The sequence below is a fragment of the Sceloporus undulatus genome, chromosome 6 (genome assembly GCF_019175285.1).
Source record: "Sceloporus undulatus isolate JIND9_A2432 ecotype Alabama chromosome 6, SceUnd_v1.1, whole genome shotgun sequence".
Classification (NCBI taxonomy): domain Eukaryota; kingdom Metazoa; phylum Chordata; class Lepidosauria; order Squamata; family Phrynosomatidae; genus Sceloporus; species Sceloporus undulatus.
Window position 1 is genome coordinate 49,722,348 of NC_056527.1, and position 18,681 is coordinate 49,741,028.

Here is an 18,681-nt window from a genome sequence, read left to right on the forward strand (position 1 = left end):
TTAAAAATTAGCCAACATATACCACAGAACATTTTTTTTAAAAAAAATTAAACTGTATTGAGGGTTAACATCAAACTATGTTTCAAGTCTTGGCTGTGATTAAACAGTCAGCTATGGTTAATCAGATGCTTTCTGGTTTGATTAGTCATGTCATGAGGGGAGGAATAAAGGGACTACATGGTCAGAGCAAAAATTCACAGCTTATTAAGCCAAAATATAATTGTCTAAATGCAGTTGCTCCATGTGCCTCTCCCACCTCTAAACCCATTCAATAATGTGGAATATAATATTTAAAGAGATATGCATACATTATGAAATCATTCATCTGATTAATGTGCTGTAGTTATTTTCAGAGGAGAAACAACATGCAAATATAAAAAACAAAAATACACTGTGGTAAATTGCTGTTCTCATGCAGCAAGTATCTGTTCAATAGAAAAAGAAAGAGGAAACATCTGGACTAAGAGTGTACCATGTGTGTGTGTGTGTGTGTGTGTGTGTGTGTGTGTGTGTGTGTGTGTGTGTATAGAGAGAGAGAACAAAAGTAAGCCACGAATATTGTTTAAAAAACATACTTTAAATAGCACACTGACAAGTCTGGGAAAGGTACCACATTTCCATATACACAGAAATATGCACCAAAAAAGAGCCATTTGTATTCACCTATGAGACAGTTGTTTTCTGTGTAAAGCACAATTTTGGGGATTGTTCTGCCCCTTTCTCCATAGGCAAGAACAAATGAACCTTTTGAGGGCACCCAGGAGGCAGAGCAACCCTCCCAGAAGGCCAGTCGTGTGATAGCTTGATTCTCCAAGCTGAGAATCTTGGGAACAAGGTAAGAAATCTTTTTGCAAATATCCTATGAAGGTACTCCTATCTTGGCTTCTCTTCTTGAGTTATTTTTTCTTTTCTTTTAAACAGATGAGGAAGCTAGACAGAAACAAACTACATGATAATAAGAAGGAGAAAGGAAGGGAGAAGGAAAATAAGCATAACAAGTAAGTAACAAGTTGCGGCATCCTAACCAAATCCTGTCCTTACAAAAAACAATGTTCGAAAACCAATCCACTTAGGGGCCAGCCATCTACCAAAGGCTAGGGTGTTCAATTTGTAATGCCTGACAAAAATAGTCAGGGGCCTCTGGGCAGTGCCCTGCATATCTCTATATGTCACTGTGCTCCTTGTAGAGTGAACCAGGACAAGCCCAGCCAACAGAACTCTCAAGGACATATAGGAGAAATATATGCATTCCCAAATCCATGTGCTCAGATTGGAAGAGGAGACATTATTTCCTAGAGGTATAATGTGATGCACATCCAGGGTGTACCACATCTTCTCCAGGCTTTGGTGGGGCCTGGGGCAAAAAGATGATAAGATGACCTCCTGGTCCTTATAGAACAATGAGTTTAACTTTTGGAATGAAGATGGATCTAACTCTCAAGACAGCCACATTTGGTCTGATCACACACAACTCCTTCCCTGAAGACAAGGCTCCTAATTCCGAAACCCTATATGCTGATGTTATCACTATCAGTAAGAGATCCTTCAGGTGAAATGCTTCAGTGATGCCTCTCTACTGAGCAAAAGAAAAAAGAAAAAAGAAAAAGGAGGGGGGAGTCACTGTGAAGGCTTTAATGGTGGTGTTGAGGTTCCAGGAAGGAAATCTGTGGACTGTTTATAGGGATGAGTGTGTCAGACATTAAACAAAACGGTGTTCACATGGATGAACAGCTATTTTAGTGCTTTCCTGTGGAAGCAGAGCAAAAGTGAAAGCAGGAATCTGCCTCTTCATGGTATTGGATTTGGACCCTCTGTCCATATCTTCCTCCAGAAGCAGGGGAATGGAGGACAGTGTGTCTGAATACTCAGAAGGTATACTCATACACTCTATTGTGGGATGGCCCTCTAGAGGCCAAGATCATCTCTGTAATCCTAATGGAATATCCATGGCTCTGCAATACTATTTTCTCAACAAACATGTATGACGCTGGAGCCAATATGAGTCTGGATGGAACACTTTGCCTAGTAAAATCAAGTTGGGTCCCTTTGGGAGTGAGAAGCAGTTCACTGTCAAGCTATCTCAAAGTACTAGGGATATCTTGGCCAGGATAGCGCCATTAGAATGAGTGTGGTGTTTTCAGCTCTTGCTCTTCTGAAAGCTCTGGAGAGTAGTGCCATTGGAGGGAAAGCATAAAGCAGACCTGCTGGACAAAGAAAAATCAGGCATCCAGCCCCTCCATGCCATTTATCTAGTATCTTGACAACAATCTGGGAACCTTGTAGTTGGCTGGTGATGCAAACAGGTCTATCTCTAGTCTTCTGAAATGGTTCACTTTCAGCTGGAACACCTCCGGGTGTAGGCTCCACTCCACTTGGTCCAGGTTGGTCTTGCTGAGCCAGTCTGCTTTGGCATTGAGAATGCCTTGGAGGTGTTCTGCTTCCATAGACAAAAAAATGTTTCTTCACCCAGGTGAAAAAAGGTGTTCTCTCTTTCATTACAGGGCAAGAACTGGTGCCTCATTCATGGTTTATGTGAGTTTTGACTGTCATCTAGCCAATTGATGCTGTGTTTGGCTTCGTGTTTCTCCCAAGTTCCCTGTGCTAGAATAGACCCACGGTGGCCTCCCTAGACGTGGAGGCTGGCTCCAGACTGTTCCCATGCCCCAGAATTGCTTCCCCCTGGTCACTGTCATTGGCATCCCCCAGTTTGAGAACTGCAGGTATTGAGGAGGAACTCTAATCTTGAGTCAACTCCTGGCAGCGATGGCAGTCTGCAGGGGTAGCAAGAGCCACTGGAGAGGTCTGACATGGAATCCCACCCAAGACAGCTAACCTACATTGGAAAGCATTAAGCCCTGCAGGCATGCCAGCAATGTCGGGTCTCTCAATCCAGATCTCCTGATAGAAGCGATAGCTTTCTTTATGCTCTGCATCCTTTCCAGTGTGAGATTCACAGTGTCTGAATTCATGGTGATTAGGGCTCCCAAGTGTTGGATATCCTGTGAAGGGATGAACTGGCTCTTATCATGATTTACCAGAAAACTATGGTAATCTAATAAGTCGAGTACAGTGGTACCCCGGGATACGAAAGCACCGCGTTACGAAATTTCCGGGATACGAAAAAATTCCATAGGAAAAAACTGTTCCGGGTTAGGTTTTTTTTTTCGGCTTATGAAAAAAAATTTTGGTGCTTTTCGGCGCTTTTTCGCACGAAATCGCGGCTTCCAGCGCTAGCGGCTATGGCTTTTTCGGGTTGCGAAATCTTTCGGGTTACGAAGGGCGCCGCGGAATGAATTAATTTCGTAACCCGGGGTACCACTGTACTCTTTTGATGTCCTCTTACTCCCGGTGGAAGGAAGTTGAGCATACATAAAAAAAAAATCCAGCTAAGTGTAGATGTGGATGTGGGCCTTTTTCTGGCCTTTTCTCTTCTCAGGGCACATTAACATGGAAGGAAAGTCATGCCACTGCCTCATGAGAAACCAGGTTACTCAACCGAACAAGGAATTTTGAAGGAGAGTGGTCCCACACCTGGGGCAGCATTACTCACATCCCCCATCTCTAGCAGCGATGCTTGCAATTTCTGCTCCTATCCTGGCCCACACCAGGCTGGGTGAGCAGAGCTTGTCTGGGCTGCAGCTTGAAGGAAGGCTTCCTTGCTATGGGGCCTCTCAGACACCGCCACATCTCCATCACCCTGTGGTTCAGCAGTAGTGGGGCAGGAGGTCCCCTCAACACTCACCGCTTCTCCAGTGGAGTTGGGATTTCCCTCACTACTCTGGGGAACTGTCATTTCCCTCCATGTAATCACCCAGAGTAGGGGAAAGCAAGCAAATAAGTGAGAGAGAAATGGGGCAAGGAGAAAGAGAAGGCTAGGCTCTCAGAAGGAATAGAGTAAAATGGCCAGAAGGATGATGTGACGGGGAAAAGGTCCCAGAAAAATGATAACCAGAACAGAGCGAAAGGAAACATATATTCAGAGAGAAAGACAGAAACAAAGACTGGCCTTGTGGGAGTATTGTTCTGCCTTCTGGATGCCCTCAGAAGGCTTATTTGTTCCTGATAATGGATAAAGGGTAGACCAATCCTCATAGTTAGAATGTTCTGCTCCCTCCACAGAGAAACTCACTAACATTATGGTACTATTAGAAATGAAAGGCTTTATTTGTCAATATGCATTAGAAATATTTTAATGTTTTAATTTATTCTGAAGTAATTTGCTTGTTTTCACTCTGTTGAGAAATCTTTCTACTAAAACCTTGCTAGCATTACAAAATTTCAACTTACTGATTGTTACTTTATCCTTATCTCCCAGCATGATATTGTTTGGAGTGAGGTCTCGATGGACAATCCTCTTCTCTTTGTGCAAATATCGAAGAGCTAAGCAGAGCTTTACAATTTAAAGAAAAATTGTTAATGTAAATACAGTACCATCTACATCAGCTGACTAAATGGTACACTAAAATAAAGTGCCTTATGGTGGCTTGCAAGCAAACTTTGGAACATGAAAACTATAAACAGACCATGGAAAGAAAGACTGCTAAAGTAGGATGAAACTGGCACAAGAGCCCTGAATCAGACAAGATATTCTGTATTTTACATCAAATTAATTAGTGCTGTGTACAAAGGTGTCCTAGTTACATTATTTGTTTTGCACAGGCCTCCACAGCACTGTATCTAGCATGCAGAGACAGAGATGGCTTGTTTCAGAGAAGATTGTCTTCTTTCCAGTGGGCTGCTTTGTTGTTGTGCATTTCTTTAAAAGGGGAAGGCTAGATGTATACTGAGAAAGAAGGCACTGATTACAGTAAATATGTCCATTTCCTCGTCTGCTAACTTCTTGGAAGAGGAAACAGTAATAAACTACCATAACCTTGCCTTCTCCATACAGCAGCATCTAGAAAGGCCATTAGTAAATTGTTTCTGGATCCGCAATTTTTAATTTTAATTGCTTCTTTGGCACCACTAATAATGATAATCCATGTATCATGGGAAAGCAATTCTTTACAGTGTACAAAATGACAGATTCCCTTTCTGTTAAGCATCAGATAATCAGTATCCCTGCCTGTTAAGCTTTCAAACCCTCACTATCCCAGAATCAGAAACTATATATATAGGAAAGTAATGAAGGTAAACAGATTCTTACTTGAATGAATATATTCCATATCCTTTCTTCTGTAAAGTGTTGCTGTTTTTCCTTCAAAGAATGAAAATGTTCTCCCAGCGGTGCCCCTTCTATGAGCTCCATGACTATGTACAGCTTGTCATCTATCCACAACAAAATGAAATTGCAGTAGCAACAAAATACTCCATTTTTGCAACCAGTAGCTAGCTAGGTAATATTATCCTGATATATCTTCTGAGAATCGTGGAATTAACCGTGATAAATGATTCCCGAGGCAGTCTTAGGCCCTTTTGACAAAAATGTAACCACAGAGATATCTATGCAGAATGAAATTATTACAATGATGTCTTTCAGAACAGCACCTCCTAAGCACAGCATGATGTCTTAGACTGGCCATCAACTGGAACAGACCCATGTTAGCTAAGAAACTCAAAGAATCCTGATCTGGCTACAGTTTTTACAATGAAACAATCCAAGAAAACAGATCTGAGCTCCAGTCTTAGAGCTACATCAGTTCAGATTTGTGGGCTGGTTGGCACAGCAGCAGAATCTGCAATCTACTGAGATCTCCAACAAAAGGAAGATAGAATGTGTACTGGATGTCTCTATCCCTGCAGTTATTTATCTGCAGTTTACCGACAAAGAGCAAAATTGTCTACAGCTGCTAACAATGCCAGCAATGGGAACTATGATATAATTATCTGAGAAAGAAAAGCTCTACATTTTCTAGACTGAAATAAGTCCACCTGCATACATACTAGGGCCTCTGGCATTCATTGCCCATTCTTTTCTCTTTTTACTCCTAACTAAAGCTGACATAAAGTCACCTGAACTGAAGAACCATCCACTGAATATTTAGTCCTGGGCAAATGGGTACTGTATTGTCATATAAAAGTCAATCAAATTATCCTAAGTCTCCTAAAGTAAGGACCCTGCCTTGAACGCTACAATCTTTTTGATTAAGAGAGAAAGTGCACAGATCATTATCTTCTTACAGCTCTGTTATTAAAAATCTTATTATGATAATACATTAGCTGAGGAAGTTAGCCCTTTAAGTTTATACTTACTTTCTAAGAACGTTCTGTAATATCGTACCACATTAGGATGATAAAGCTACAATAAAAATAATGTATATAGTTAAGGTTAAAGGGAACATCCATTTTTACATTGTTTCAGAATGTTCCTCTAAGTGGCCGTTATTGCAAGCAAGTGCTAGGATTGTGAACATCAGCATAACCTTTCATATTGTGCTACCATTTGTAATTAATTAAAGACATTGTAACAGGAAGCATGAAGAACAGAATACTTTTTCTGTATTGGCTATTCACACACAACTACCACTCATTAACTTCTTCTTTCGCAAGACTTCTCTTTCCCTAATTAGATCAAATGGTCCTAATTCCATCCAACCAGAGGCCAAATATATCCAAAGTGAAGAATGGTGGACTAGATAGCCCTTTGTTCTGACCCAACATACCTATTAAATTGTTAATTTAGAGACTTAACTGAAGCGATGCTGCTGCGCAGCAACAAAGGAGCATTAAAAAGCAGCTCCTTTTTGCGGTGCAGTTGCGCTGCTGCAAATCTACAAAGACGTCCTGATGGCGTTGCAGCTGCGCAGCACTGTTTGGACCCTGCGCAGCTGCGACGTCATAGCTGTGCACAATGTGTGGGTGGTGCTGCGCAGCTGCGATGCCCTCATCATGTACTAGGGTTGCGGGGCATGTGCATGCACCACCCCGAGGCAACCCTAGCACGTCATGGGCATGCCGCAAAGGGCCTGTCTGTAAAGGGCTTTAGTTTCTTTTTTTAAAATGTTTTTCCTTGTAGTTTGACTTCTGACCCAAGTAAACCTTGCAGCATAATTTCACTAGCCACCTCACTCTCTACATAGAACATCACTAGAGGAGTAGATGTTGTCATGATCAATGTCTGTAATGAAACACAGACATTGATCATGACAACATCTGCAAAGTACAGATATGCAGCACAGTCCTACCCCCAGCTACATCAGCTTTACTAGTCCAGTCCAATTGATTTGTGCTGAGGAAATGGAAATCTTGTGTTTAAAGATCTTAGTCCCAGATAAGCCAAATATGTAAGACTCCACTTGTAAGCTTGGTACAGTGTTGTCTCCTTAGAGGTAAAGGTTTATTCCTACTGTCTGCTCTACTTGTTTCTAACTCTACTTTCCCTCTTCATGCAGACCTCTCCTTAAAAAAGAAGTTAAATACATTGAATAATGCTAACAAAAACTGTGCTAAATATTATCCTGCACACTTTTAAATATCTCACTCTAGAAAGTAAGTAATCAAATTTTCTTCAGTTCTGAAAAACTGTCACTTGTCTGGCACACAGTTGTAATGGTCCACAAAAAGACACGCCTCTTTTCTTTACTTGGAGTGGAAATTCAGGTGAAAGCAAGGACTATGAATTTTAGTTTTTCAGGGAAGAGGGAACATGTGGGCTGAATTGCTGGGAGGGTTGCAACTTTCATGTGGTTTTAAACTGTGTGGGCTGTTTTCCTCTTTAAGGAAAAGGACAAGAGCAACACAAGTGTACAGGTTAAGGGAGGGTATATCAACATAACCATGTTTTGAGTCAGCATAGGGGAGGGGTATGGTCTGTGGTCTGAATATTTTTTGTTTTGACAGGTATTGTTCCAGATGTACTTTTTTGCTTTTATCTGAAAGCTCTTTCTATTTGAAGAATGTTCTTTTGGTTATGCAGGACTACATAAGGAAGAACAGATAGGTGTGTTCCCTAAGGCCTTGTGTCATCCTGTTTGAATGATGCAGGCCGTAAGCCCCAGCTGGGATTGGGTCAGGATCTGGCAGATCAGGCACAGATCAAGTGCATCCAGCCTGATTTGGGGTCAAAAGGGCCTTAACACAGCTCAAAATGACTTGCTGCTTGCTGCAGTTTCCTGGCTGCAACCACCTGGCTAGGCCACTAAACTGTGTGGCAAACTGCAGCAGATCAGACAGCCCCATGTATCTCTTACCTTACTCTGCAATGCTGCTAGTGAGAAGACAACAGTTGCAGTGTCTGATGTGGAATTGGGGGCCTGGCCATGTGGTTGCAGCCAGACTACCCACTTCCATGTCAGATGTGGTGCTGGTAACAGCAGAGTAAGGTAAGGGACACATGGCATAAGCGGGTCCATGGCATGGGGACAGGGGGGCATCTAAGTACCCACCCTTCCCTGTGCCAGTCTAGAGACTGATCCATGTTGGGACATGGGCTAAGATAGCATGGGGTTGGCCCATGCTATCCTGTCCCATCTACTCAGGAACCTATATGGTGGCTACAGCCAGAAAAATAAACAAAACAAACAGATGACAGGATTGTAACTGCTCAGGCTAACTGTGTAAAGCAGACCAATTTTTCCCAACCAATTCTGGCTGGGAAATAATATCTAGTCACAAAAAAAGGAATAGCTATCGTTTTATATAACCCTGTCTCTTAAAAAGGCAGTCAGTGTGGCATAGTGGTTTGAGTGTTGGACTAGAATTCAAATCCCTGCTGGGCAATGGAAACCCACTGGGTGAAGTTGATCAAGTCACACACTCTTAGCCTCAGAAACCCACATGATAGATGCACCTTAGGGTCACCATAAATTGTAAACAACTTGAAAGCACACAGCAACAACACTTAAAGAGACAGTCTCCACATCGTGTAAAATGTAACTCATAAACTTTAAGGTGTTAATGTCCTGCTGAAAGTTGCCCCTTAGACAACATATTCCCAGATTAAGTGTTTCTGGAATGTACATAAAACATCCATTATCTTATCTAAGGAATGGGAGTGGAGAATAAAAACCTAAATTTTTCACCACATGATTTTCCATGTGCGCTTGGTTAAAAGGCACAATTACAGACTGTAGGCTTTTGGTAGTAGCAGGATTGAGAGGCACAGCTGCAGAATCGTATAGTAGTAATATAATGTGCAACACACACCCTGCAAAGAGTGATTTCCCCTGGAAAATACATCCCAGGATCACACATTTCCCACTAAAATCTTACTGGGGGGAAGGGGGCAGTCCTGAATAACAGTTGTAATAAAAAGGTTGCCAAAAGGAGGGGGAAGCATCAATTGTTCCTTTCTATGGAGATAATACAGTCAGCCCTCCATATCCACGGATTCTTTATCCACAGATTCAACCATCTATGGCATCAACATACAGCGCACCCACACCACACGTACGGCAAGCCCTAATATGGTAAATGTGGTGCGCAGTGCAGGGATGCACCCCATTCAAATGAATGGGGCTTGAACTTATGCAGAATTTGCCTTATGTTGAGTGGGTGATGTGGGTCCGGAATGGATCACCCGCATAAGGTAAGGGAACACTGTATCCAATATATATATAAATTCCAAAAAGTATACCTTGATTTTGCCCTTTTATATAAGGAATACCATTTTACTATGCCATTCAATTTAACGGGACTTGAACATTCACAGATTTTGGTATCCATGGGAGGTCATGGAACCAAACCCCACTGGAAACCAAGGGACTACTATAGATATCTCTCATCTGTTATAACTATACACTGACTACAGCCACCACATAAATACACACACACTCATATGCAATGCATATAATTTTTCACACACTAGTATGAATCTCTGAGCTAGAAAAGATATGACTCCTTATAATGCAATCCTACAAGCAGATTGTGAGTAATTAACTAAATCTACCGATAAATGAGACATCATGTTTCTTAGGTCATACCTCTTCTGCCATCCTTAGAAGTCAAGCTAAATATTGAGTCAACAGCCTATTAAAATAGTGTGCCTAGTTTTTTCTGTCCAAAAAAGTAGTTGTGGAATGGTCATATCTAGATCAGGGATGTATCCCCACTGTAGAAATAGAGCAATTTCATCCCACTTTAATTGCCACAACTCCATGCTATCCTATAGAATCCTGGGATGTGTAATTTTGTAAGGAACTTGGAATTCTACAGTACTAGAGCTCTTTGGTTCTAAGTAATTCAGGAAATTATGAATCCCAGGATTCCATAGATTTCAAAGTATGGTAACTTAGATGGTAAATTTTATCAAAGTGCTATAACTGTGGATACTTCCTGAATCACAATGCAGAAGAGTTTAATCCTATCTTCTGTGTTGTGTTCCTGCTGAAAACAGTCTCCCTGAAGTTGTTACCGTTTGAGTCCCCCTTATCCAGAATCCCAAAATCTGAAACACTTCAATATCCAAAATTGTCCACTTGGATGACTAAAATGGTGACAGCTTTGTTTTCTGATGGTTCTGTGTACACAAACTTTGTTTCATGCACAAAATTATTTTAAAAATATTGTGTAAAATATTATCTTCAGGCTATGTGTTTAAGGTGCATAAAATATAAATGAATTTCCATGTTTAGACCTGGGTCCTATCTCCAAGATATTTCATTATGTATATGCAAATATTCCAAAATTCAAAAGACGTCTGATCCCAAACATTTCTGATAAAGGAGACTTTATTTGCAGTGTGATATTGTGGAAAGATAAAATATACTGCAAAATATTTCTCTCCTATACCAAGTTAAGTAGGAGCCTGAAGTAATTGCAATGGTACACACTTTACTATTTCCAAATGCTGTAGTATTACTTTTATTATTATCATTAAGATAAAGCATGCATAATAGAACAGCTCATTCCATTGTGTGCTTCCTTTAGGCTACAACTCTTTCCACATGACTTCTTTAAAAAACCAAACAAATAAACTATCTCAATTGAAAAATACACTGAAGCAATTCCATCTCAACAGATAAAGAGACATGTTACTTGCAGGCTAAAGTGTCTTATTCTGATTGAATTTCAAACTTCAGAAACTGTTACAGCAAAACAGATTAACTTTCAATGTATCATTCTCTTGAGGTTTGTTACTTCTTGACTCTTTAAGTCAAAGCATAAAATTAAAATTATTGTGCTGGCCACTGAGATCAGTTGACAGTCATAAATTGCACATAAGGGCCCCATTCCCACTGGGCATATAAAGTGATGTATATCGCTGTGAGTCTGGATCAGATCAAGTTTCCGAGTCATATTCGAATCAGGTCCATTGTTCCCATTACAAAAGGGAGCAAACAGACTTGGTTTTTCTTGACCCATGTTCTCGTTCCCACTGATATTTCTCCATTGTATTTTGATGCGGGTTTTTTTGTTCCCCGTTCCATTGCCTTTCTGGAACCAGTTTTTTTTAAAGCTGTCCATCAAGCACTTAGGCAATTAGACGTCACGGTGACGTCTAATCCCCCCTTCTTCTTCTTCGTATGCCCCCGTCTTCTTCAAATCACCCCAATATGCAGCAGCCAGCCACCTCTTTTCTGTCTCAAAAAAGGAAACAAGGCTGGGTGCAGGAGCCACATTCAGGGTTTTGGGTTTCTCTCTCTCTCTCTCTCTTTTTCCTTTCCACTCACAAAAAGTTTTTGCCAGCCTCCCTTTCTCCATATCCCTTCTCCTCTTTCCTTTCTTTTCCCCTCCCTTTCAAAAAAAAAAACAACCAAATTAACTTTCTTCTTTTTTTAAAAAAAAAGTTTTACACACTCAAATATTTATTATTATTATTATTATTATTATTATTATTATTATTATTATTTCCAAAGAGAGGGAGAGAAGGATGGCTCTGTGGGGAATTTAAAGAGAAAAAAAGTTGAGGGGTTGGATAGGTACATAAAGATAGAGGGAATTATATTTCTTAGCATTCCTCCCTTTAATTTTGGGGGGGTTGGTTAGGCAGCATAAGGCCCTTTTTTACAGTTGAGAGCCTTGGGGTTTTCCAAGGCAGAAATAGGCACCCACTTGCAACCCAATGGGGCTCCTTGTGAGCAAGAGCCTCAGGTCCAGCATTCCTGCCTCAGGAGGAATTGGGGGAAGGTATTCCCTTCTCAGTAAGCCCCCACAAAGCTGAGGAGAGCCTGAGTGAGGAGGCTCCTGGCTTTCACAGGTCTCCTCCCAGGTAAGGGGACCCTTCTTCTTCAAACCACCCCAATATGCAGCAGCCAGCCACCCTTGTCATTCCCATTAGTTTGCTGTGGATCCAACACAGCAGCTGAAAAAAAAAAAAAACCTCTGGAAAAGTGGTGTCAGGATAACCCAGGTTATCCACCGCTGATTCGGGTTTTAGCTAGAGAAATTGATCAAAGTTGGATCAAATGCAGATTCAAATAGAAACAATTTTCCTTAAACAAGGATTGAATGCAAATTCAAGTGGGAACAATGTTTCTATAAGCCGATTCTTGATTCACTTTATAGCCCAGTTGAAATGGGGCCAATAACATTTGAACACTTGAGGTCATCTTCCAACTCAGTCTTTACATATATTTACACTAATTCAGACCATTTAAAAACAACAACAACCCAACCCACAGTTGTAACACTTATGAGAGTGGCTGTCCTCATTCTTTTCAGCGGAACAGTAATCACCATGTGGACCTTCTTTCCATGTTTGGGGCCCACTCATTCCATAGAAATGAATGGTCAAGTTCTTGAGGACATTAAAACTATGAACTTGTACATCTGTAAGACATCATTATTGCTGGAGGCATGCTTAAAATATATTAATAACAACTATATTTAAGTATGTAACTATGCATGGCAATGCTATTGATCTGATTAGGTCCACATCTGATGAATTACTAATATTTATTCAATTCAACAAGGACTAGTGCCTGGTTTAATAAAACCATGGGCAAGGTGCCCTCCAAACTTTCTAAGGGGATGAATAGGGATGGCCAACAGGCAATAGATGGGCAGAGGTCCTGAAGGAGTCATCTACCATTCAGTCCAGTGTAATAAAAGAATTAGAGAGCATTGTAGATACAGTCATTGCTATTATTTACCTGTGACATGGATGTCATGGGCAGAATCCAGACACCATACAATTCTAAATGTACAGTACCTGATCTCATCTGATTCTGGAAACTAAGCAGAGTTGGGCCACAGAAGAATTGGATGCAATACCATGAAAGAATGAGAAGAAGGAACATATCGTAAAGGTTAATTCTAAGATGGCAGGAGGAGCAATCCACCATAATTGGTTATATCGCTGCATGTCAACCCAAGTAGGCAGAAACAACATTCTTTTCAGTTAGTACCATTAAGACTCTCCCTTTCTTCTGAAATTTAATTATTTAGTCCTGACTCTAAACCTCCTGTAATGAAAACTATATTTAACCTTTTTGTTTAAGGGCGGATCTGGATTCCTCTTCCTGCCGTCTCGGAATAAACGTTTATGGCAAGTCCAATTTCTCATTTTCAGGATAGCATGGAAGAGCAATCCACCACAATTGGGATGTACCCAGACCCTCAGTTCTGGGTGGGAACCTAATTACTGAATCATTGCCTGAAGCACTGTCCTGCCAAATGCAGCCCATGCTGATTTAAATTTATCTAACCTATAGTGTCAAGGAAAGTTGTGGGTTCTTTCAAACCTGCTGCATCACAAATGTCCTGCAAAGGTGTTGTAACAGCATAGGTTAGTGATGGTGAAACCTTTAGTGACTGAGGGGCTCCACAGACCGGCACTTTGTGCCGGCCTGTAGGTGTGGTGAGGGTGGAGTATCTGCACGTTCCGAGCCCTAACTGCGCTGCCCGGGCACAATCTTGGCATGCACCCATTGGTACATGGTGCACACCATGGTGACATCCCTCGGGAACAGCACCCAAATGGTGCTGCGCACAAGGGGCATCATCATGTCATGTGAGTGCAACTATGGCACCCCTTCAGAGATGCAAAAGGAACCTGCCCAGAAGCGAGTGGTTGCCGCAGCCTCCTTCTGGGGCAAAAACAGGTGATGTTTAGCCACCCATCTGCACATTTAGATCTAGACCTATGGCGATTCCTGGCTCAACTGGCTAGTATGAGGAATTAACCGACTAGTTATGGATTGCTCCTTCAGCCAGCCTGAGAATATCGGGGATCGCTAGGCAAAGCAAGGGAAGAGTCTTTTGTGAAATTCCATAGGGCCACTGTTGCCACTTTGAACTGAAAATACAGAGCTAGCTGGACCAGTGGTCTGACTCAGTATAAGACAGATTCATCTGCTCTTTACAATGTCGTGCCATTTAAACTCAGGCAGTCTGTGGCCATTATGCTGTTGCCAAGACAGGAGTGAAAAAGTGTAGGTATCCTTAATATAAATGACCACACTGGTAATGCTTATAATTTTGTTTAATAAAAACATTACAAAGATAGGAAAGGACTTCATATTATCCTTAATCTTCTTAAATTAAATACAGTCACAGCTGTGATTTAACTTTTAAAAACCAAGCATCATTGTTGTAATCCAGCTTAATTTTGAGATCCAAACTACTGAACCCATTTATTTCGGGGAAAACCCCACTGATTTCTCTAAAATGTATTTCCATCTGCTCTTTAGGACTCACCTGTTCTTTAATTATGGTTAATTCAGAAACAATGCTCTTCACACTGCTGTCTCTGTCTTTTTTATCCTTTCCAAATGCTGGACTGTGTAAACTGATTTCTTTCATTGCTAGAAGGTTTTGGCCACTATGCTTTCTAACCTTTGAAAAGGAAAAAACATGCATAGATATGAACAATTATGGGTAGGAACGGATCTGCCACAAGTTAGGATGGGTGACTGTACTGTTATATAAAAGGATATTTGAAATAATATCACAACAGATCTATACAGAAATGAGAAATATATATATGGCCAATCCAGATCCAAGCAGTGGCTGAAAGAATACTATTGCTCATTCATTATGTTGTGCTGCAAGTAATTTGACATGCTCAACACTCATTACATCACAAATTCTTTGAACAGCCTGTAAAATGGCCCTTATAACAAACTTGGGTAAGGGATTGGGAGACTGTGGAACTGTCCGTTGCTAAAAGCACATAATGAGTTTAAGCCTGGGATGAGATTTAAAATGGAAACATTTACCTCATGGTATTAGCCACTCAGTTACTTCAGTTTTCTCAAGAATTTACTTTTGTATAACAAACAAAAAAAATTAATAAGGCCAATCTGATTCAAAGCAACACATGACTGATTTTTATTGATAGAAAATGAGTCAAATAGATTTGCAGTATCAACACATATGGATGATGAGAATAGAAATACCAACGCACTGAAATATTTAACGTTTTCAAAGACAATTTTACCTTGTAAACATTTCCAAAGCCTCCACTGCCAATATGGTCCAAAATTGCATAATTGCCTATGTATTTTGTAGGTGCTTTATTCTGATTAATGTTTTCAATATTTTCAGCAATTTGATTGACTTCATCCTCCTGTTTACAAAAAAGGTTAAAATCTTTATTCAACAGATATAATGTTTTACTAATGTGTTCTGAGTTACACAGGTCCTAACAACGTGAGCACATACAAACTACCTTCTCCCTTATTTCCCTTCTCAGTTTTTCACCTCAGCCAATATTTAACTATTTTATTAATGCCTTAGGCTCATGCAGCAAGAGCAAATGTATCGTGTTCTTGTTTGTTATTGTCCTTTCCTTTCCTTGGAGAACCTTGAAGCCCAAGCAGTTTTTCAGAAACAAACAAACAAACAAACAAAACCCTTCATAAGATCTTTTTACTGGAATTCATATTTTGAAATCATGTTCAACTGAGTTTAGTAGATACTGAGTCTCTATTGTCTAACCAAATGAATTTTCCTTGTAACAATAAGCAACCAAGTATTTGCTACTTACCAGCAATGCATTTAACTTAAATACCAGCTCTTCGTAAGCACTAATCTCACGAATATAATGTCCGATGTCAATGAAGCTCTCAAATAAGTCTGTGGGGAAGAGTCTGCAAAGACATTAATTTGCATACTTTCAATACCCAATTATGTACAGTATTTCATATTGGGAAAAATATCTACTTTTACTTTACTTATTCATGTTTGACAAATCTTCTTAGGGCAAAATAGCGTTAAGAAAATATTACATACACTTTATCCATATATAAGATTTCCTTTTGTTAAATATAATTTGATTAGGTTCATACTGCTAAAACAAAGGATTGTTTAAATTTTTTGAAGTTTGAATAGTTCCCCTACTACATATACATTTAATACAAATGACTTACTACTATGTCAATAACATAGAAAACCTGTAAACCAGTTGTGGTTTTGTCCCTGTGTTTGTGTTTAGCTCAAGTGTGGTTAGTGCAGCCTGCAAGCTGCATAACGGATGTAAGAGTCCAACATTTTTGTCAATTTCCCCCCAGTTTTTTGTGCCCCAAATGAGTCCTCTTTGTCCCTTGTGCCATTGCAGGTGCAGAATCGCCTTTTAAAGACAGAATATTACAGAAAATAACATTCCTGGTCACTTCCTGTTATTAAAAAAGGGGAACCTAAAATTTGGCAAAAGTGCCTCCATGATCTCTAGAGGACATTTTGGAACTAAAAAAAATGTTTCTGGGGTTGCTGTTTTTTACAGGTAATATAGTGGGGACAAGCCCTCAAACATCTCTACACGGGCAAATGCAGCCCCCCTAACTCCTGATAGCTGCTCACCCTTGATTCTGTTCCAGGCTTAGAAGCTATAAGTACTATATATACTCATGTATAAGTCTAGAAATGTTAATCAAAAAATTGACCCAAAAAACCTGGGTCCAAGGGTCAATATAAGTACTGTACTTTTATATATATATAAGCCACTCCCCTTCCCTGAATAGAGTGGTAAAAGGTGAGACCTTAGTCCATCCTGGGAGCACCAAAAAGAAGCATCTGCTCTTTCATCCATCTGCTCTTTCATCCATCCAGCCTTTAGGATGAACACAGTTATGCCTGACAGAATTTACTAAGTTCTTTGGCATCATTTTCCTTTGCATCATCCTTTACATCTTTTGTTAGATGCCCCTAGGTTTTACCCTCAACATATCCATGGGTCATATCAAAATCCATAATTTTGGCCCTCAAACCTGTTGTCGACTTATACATGAGGTCGATTTACAGTTGAGTATATATAGTAAATACAAAATGTCTGAGCATGTGTCCAAAACAATTTGTGTCCAAACAAAATGTGTGCAATTATAAACACACTTAAAACTCGGTTAAAGAGATGGATGAACAGATAGGACAGACACCAGACAGCATGCATCTTCCTTGTAACTGCAGAATATTCTAACTACTAATAGATTCAGCTCTATCAGCATCATGCTTTAGAATTTCATTTTTGTTGAGACCTAACACATTCAATTTCTTAAGAAGAGATGTTTCCCAAGGAGATATAAAAGAATCCAGAAAAATTAAATTTGTCAAACCTCCAGGGGTTTTGTGCAATTTTAGCCAATAGGTAAGTATATTAATCCACAAACTAGATTCTATTTTAATAGTCCCAACCTCCCTTCTAAGGACAGCGTTCGGGACACAATGGGCGAACTGGAAAATTTTCCTAAGGAACTTAGTTTGCACACGTTCAATTACATTGATGTTACTATACAGCCCCAGTTGGGCTCCATACAGGAGTTGAGGGCGAACCTTGGCATTAAACAGTTTGATTGCGGCTGGACATTGAAACTGGTTCTAAAATGCAGTTACATTTCTTTGCAGAGACATCTAGGGACAACAGTGCCATCATTTTTTGTCCCATCTCATTTTCTATTCTTCCAGCTAAAAATCAGTGGATATAGCTAAGGCCTAAGACTAAGTACAGGTGGGTTTTTTGTTGTAACTCATTGAACAGTTTTTGAAAATATAATTCTCCTAATAATTCATCTGCATACCTTTTGAAGAGATGCCTGTTCCTTTCCATACTGAAAAGAAATCTCAAAGCTCTGAATGCATAACACTGGAAAAAAGAAAATGTACACATTATAGATAATTTCAGGCAAACAACATTTAGTTTCCTTTATCTAAATATCTTATGCCAGTAGCATACTGATTAAGCAGCAGATGATAGTCAGGGCAAGTGGCCTGAAAGCCTGACGTCTTTTTAAAAGTAATGGAACAGAAATATTTTAATCCAAAACCTATCTTTCTCTCCTCACATTTAAAATCCTTACTTAAGCAAGCATTACAAAAATGGCTGAGATTACCCCTTTTCAAATGTTGGCAAGATCAGAGTAGCTTAAAAGACACTTGTATTTGAACACCTCAATGAAAAATTTGTTTTACTTCAGCAAGGCACAAAATTGTGTTACAGAACGGGATAAAATGTATGGAGCAGCAATTACTGTATATCTGCTGATCCACATAATTTCTGCAATGAAATGTGATGACTGACAATTAAAATAATACATATGATGGTTTCCTAGTAAATTTATTTAACTATGCAGAGCTTTATACCACTGCTTGTCCATAACAAATAAGATGCACAATCCAGTACTGAAGAACTTAAATTTTAACTGCTTTAGCTTAATTTATTTCAATTTACTGTTATTTTAATTATTTAAGTCTATTTAAAATCTTGATGCAACTAAAGCTAATTATGATGCAGTTCCACTGAAACCAATGAAATCAAAGTTAGTTGAACCTAAACAGAGCCTCATTTCATTAAATTACAATTAAGTTCACTGCACGTGACTTCTTTCATTAATTATGATGGTGGTTAAGTCATGTTTAGCTGGACCAGGG

At 39.8% G+C, this 18,681-nt stretch overlaps 1 protein-coding gene across 4 annotated transcripts in view; it reads right to left on the reverse strand.

The window, feature by feature from the left end:
• Positions 1-18,681, reverse strand: part of NEK10 (NIMA related kinase 10) — a 102,173-nt gene that overhangs the window by 59,487 nt on the left and 24,005 nt on the right. For 3 of the 4 annotated variants that reach the window (XM_042476564.1, XM_042476565.1, XM_042476566.1), the window contains exons 16-22: positions 17,832-17,896; positions 15,809-15,911; positions 15,260-15,388; positions 14,518-14,655; positions 6,193-6,238; positions 5,147-5,268; positions 4,288-4,390 (exon numbers count right to left, since the gene is read on the reverse strand). In XM_042476564.1, the coding sequence (XP_042332498.1) occupies positions 4,288-4,390; positions 5,147-5,268; positions 6,193-6,238; positions 14,518-14,655; positions 15,260-15,388; positions 15,809-15,911; positions 17,832-17,896 (706 nt within the window). Of the gene's footprint in view, positions 1-4,287; positions 4,391-5,146; positions 5,269-6,192; positions 6,239-14,517; positions 14,656-15,259; positions 15,389-15,808; positions 15,912-17,831; positions 17,897-18,681 lie in introns of those variants that run through there. The other variant, XM_042476567.1, reaches the window with a different exon arrangement.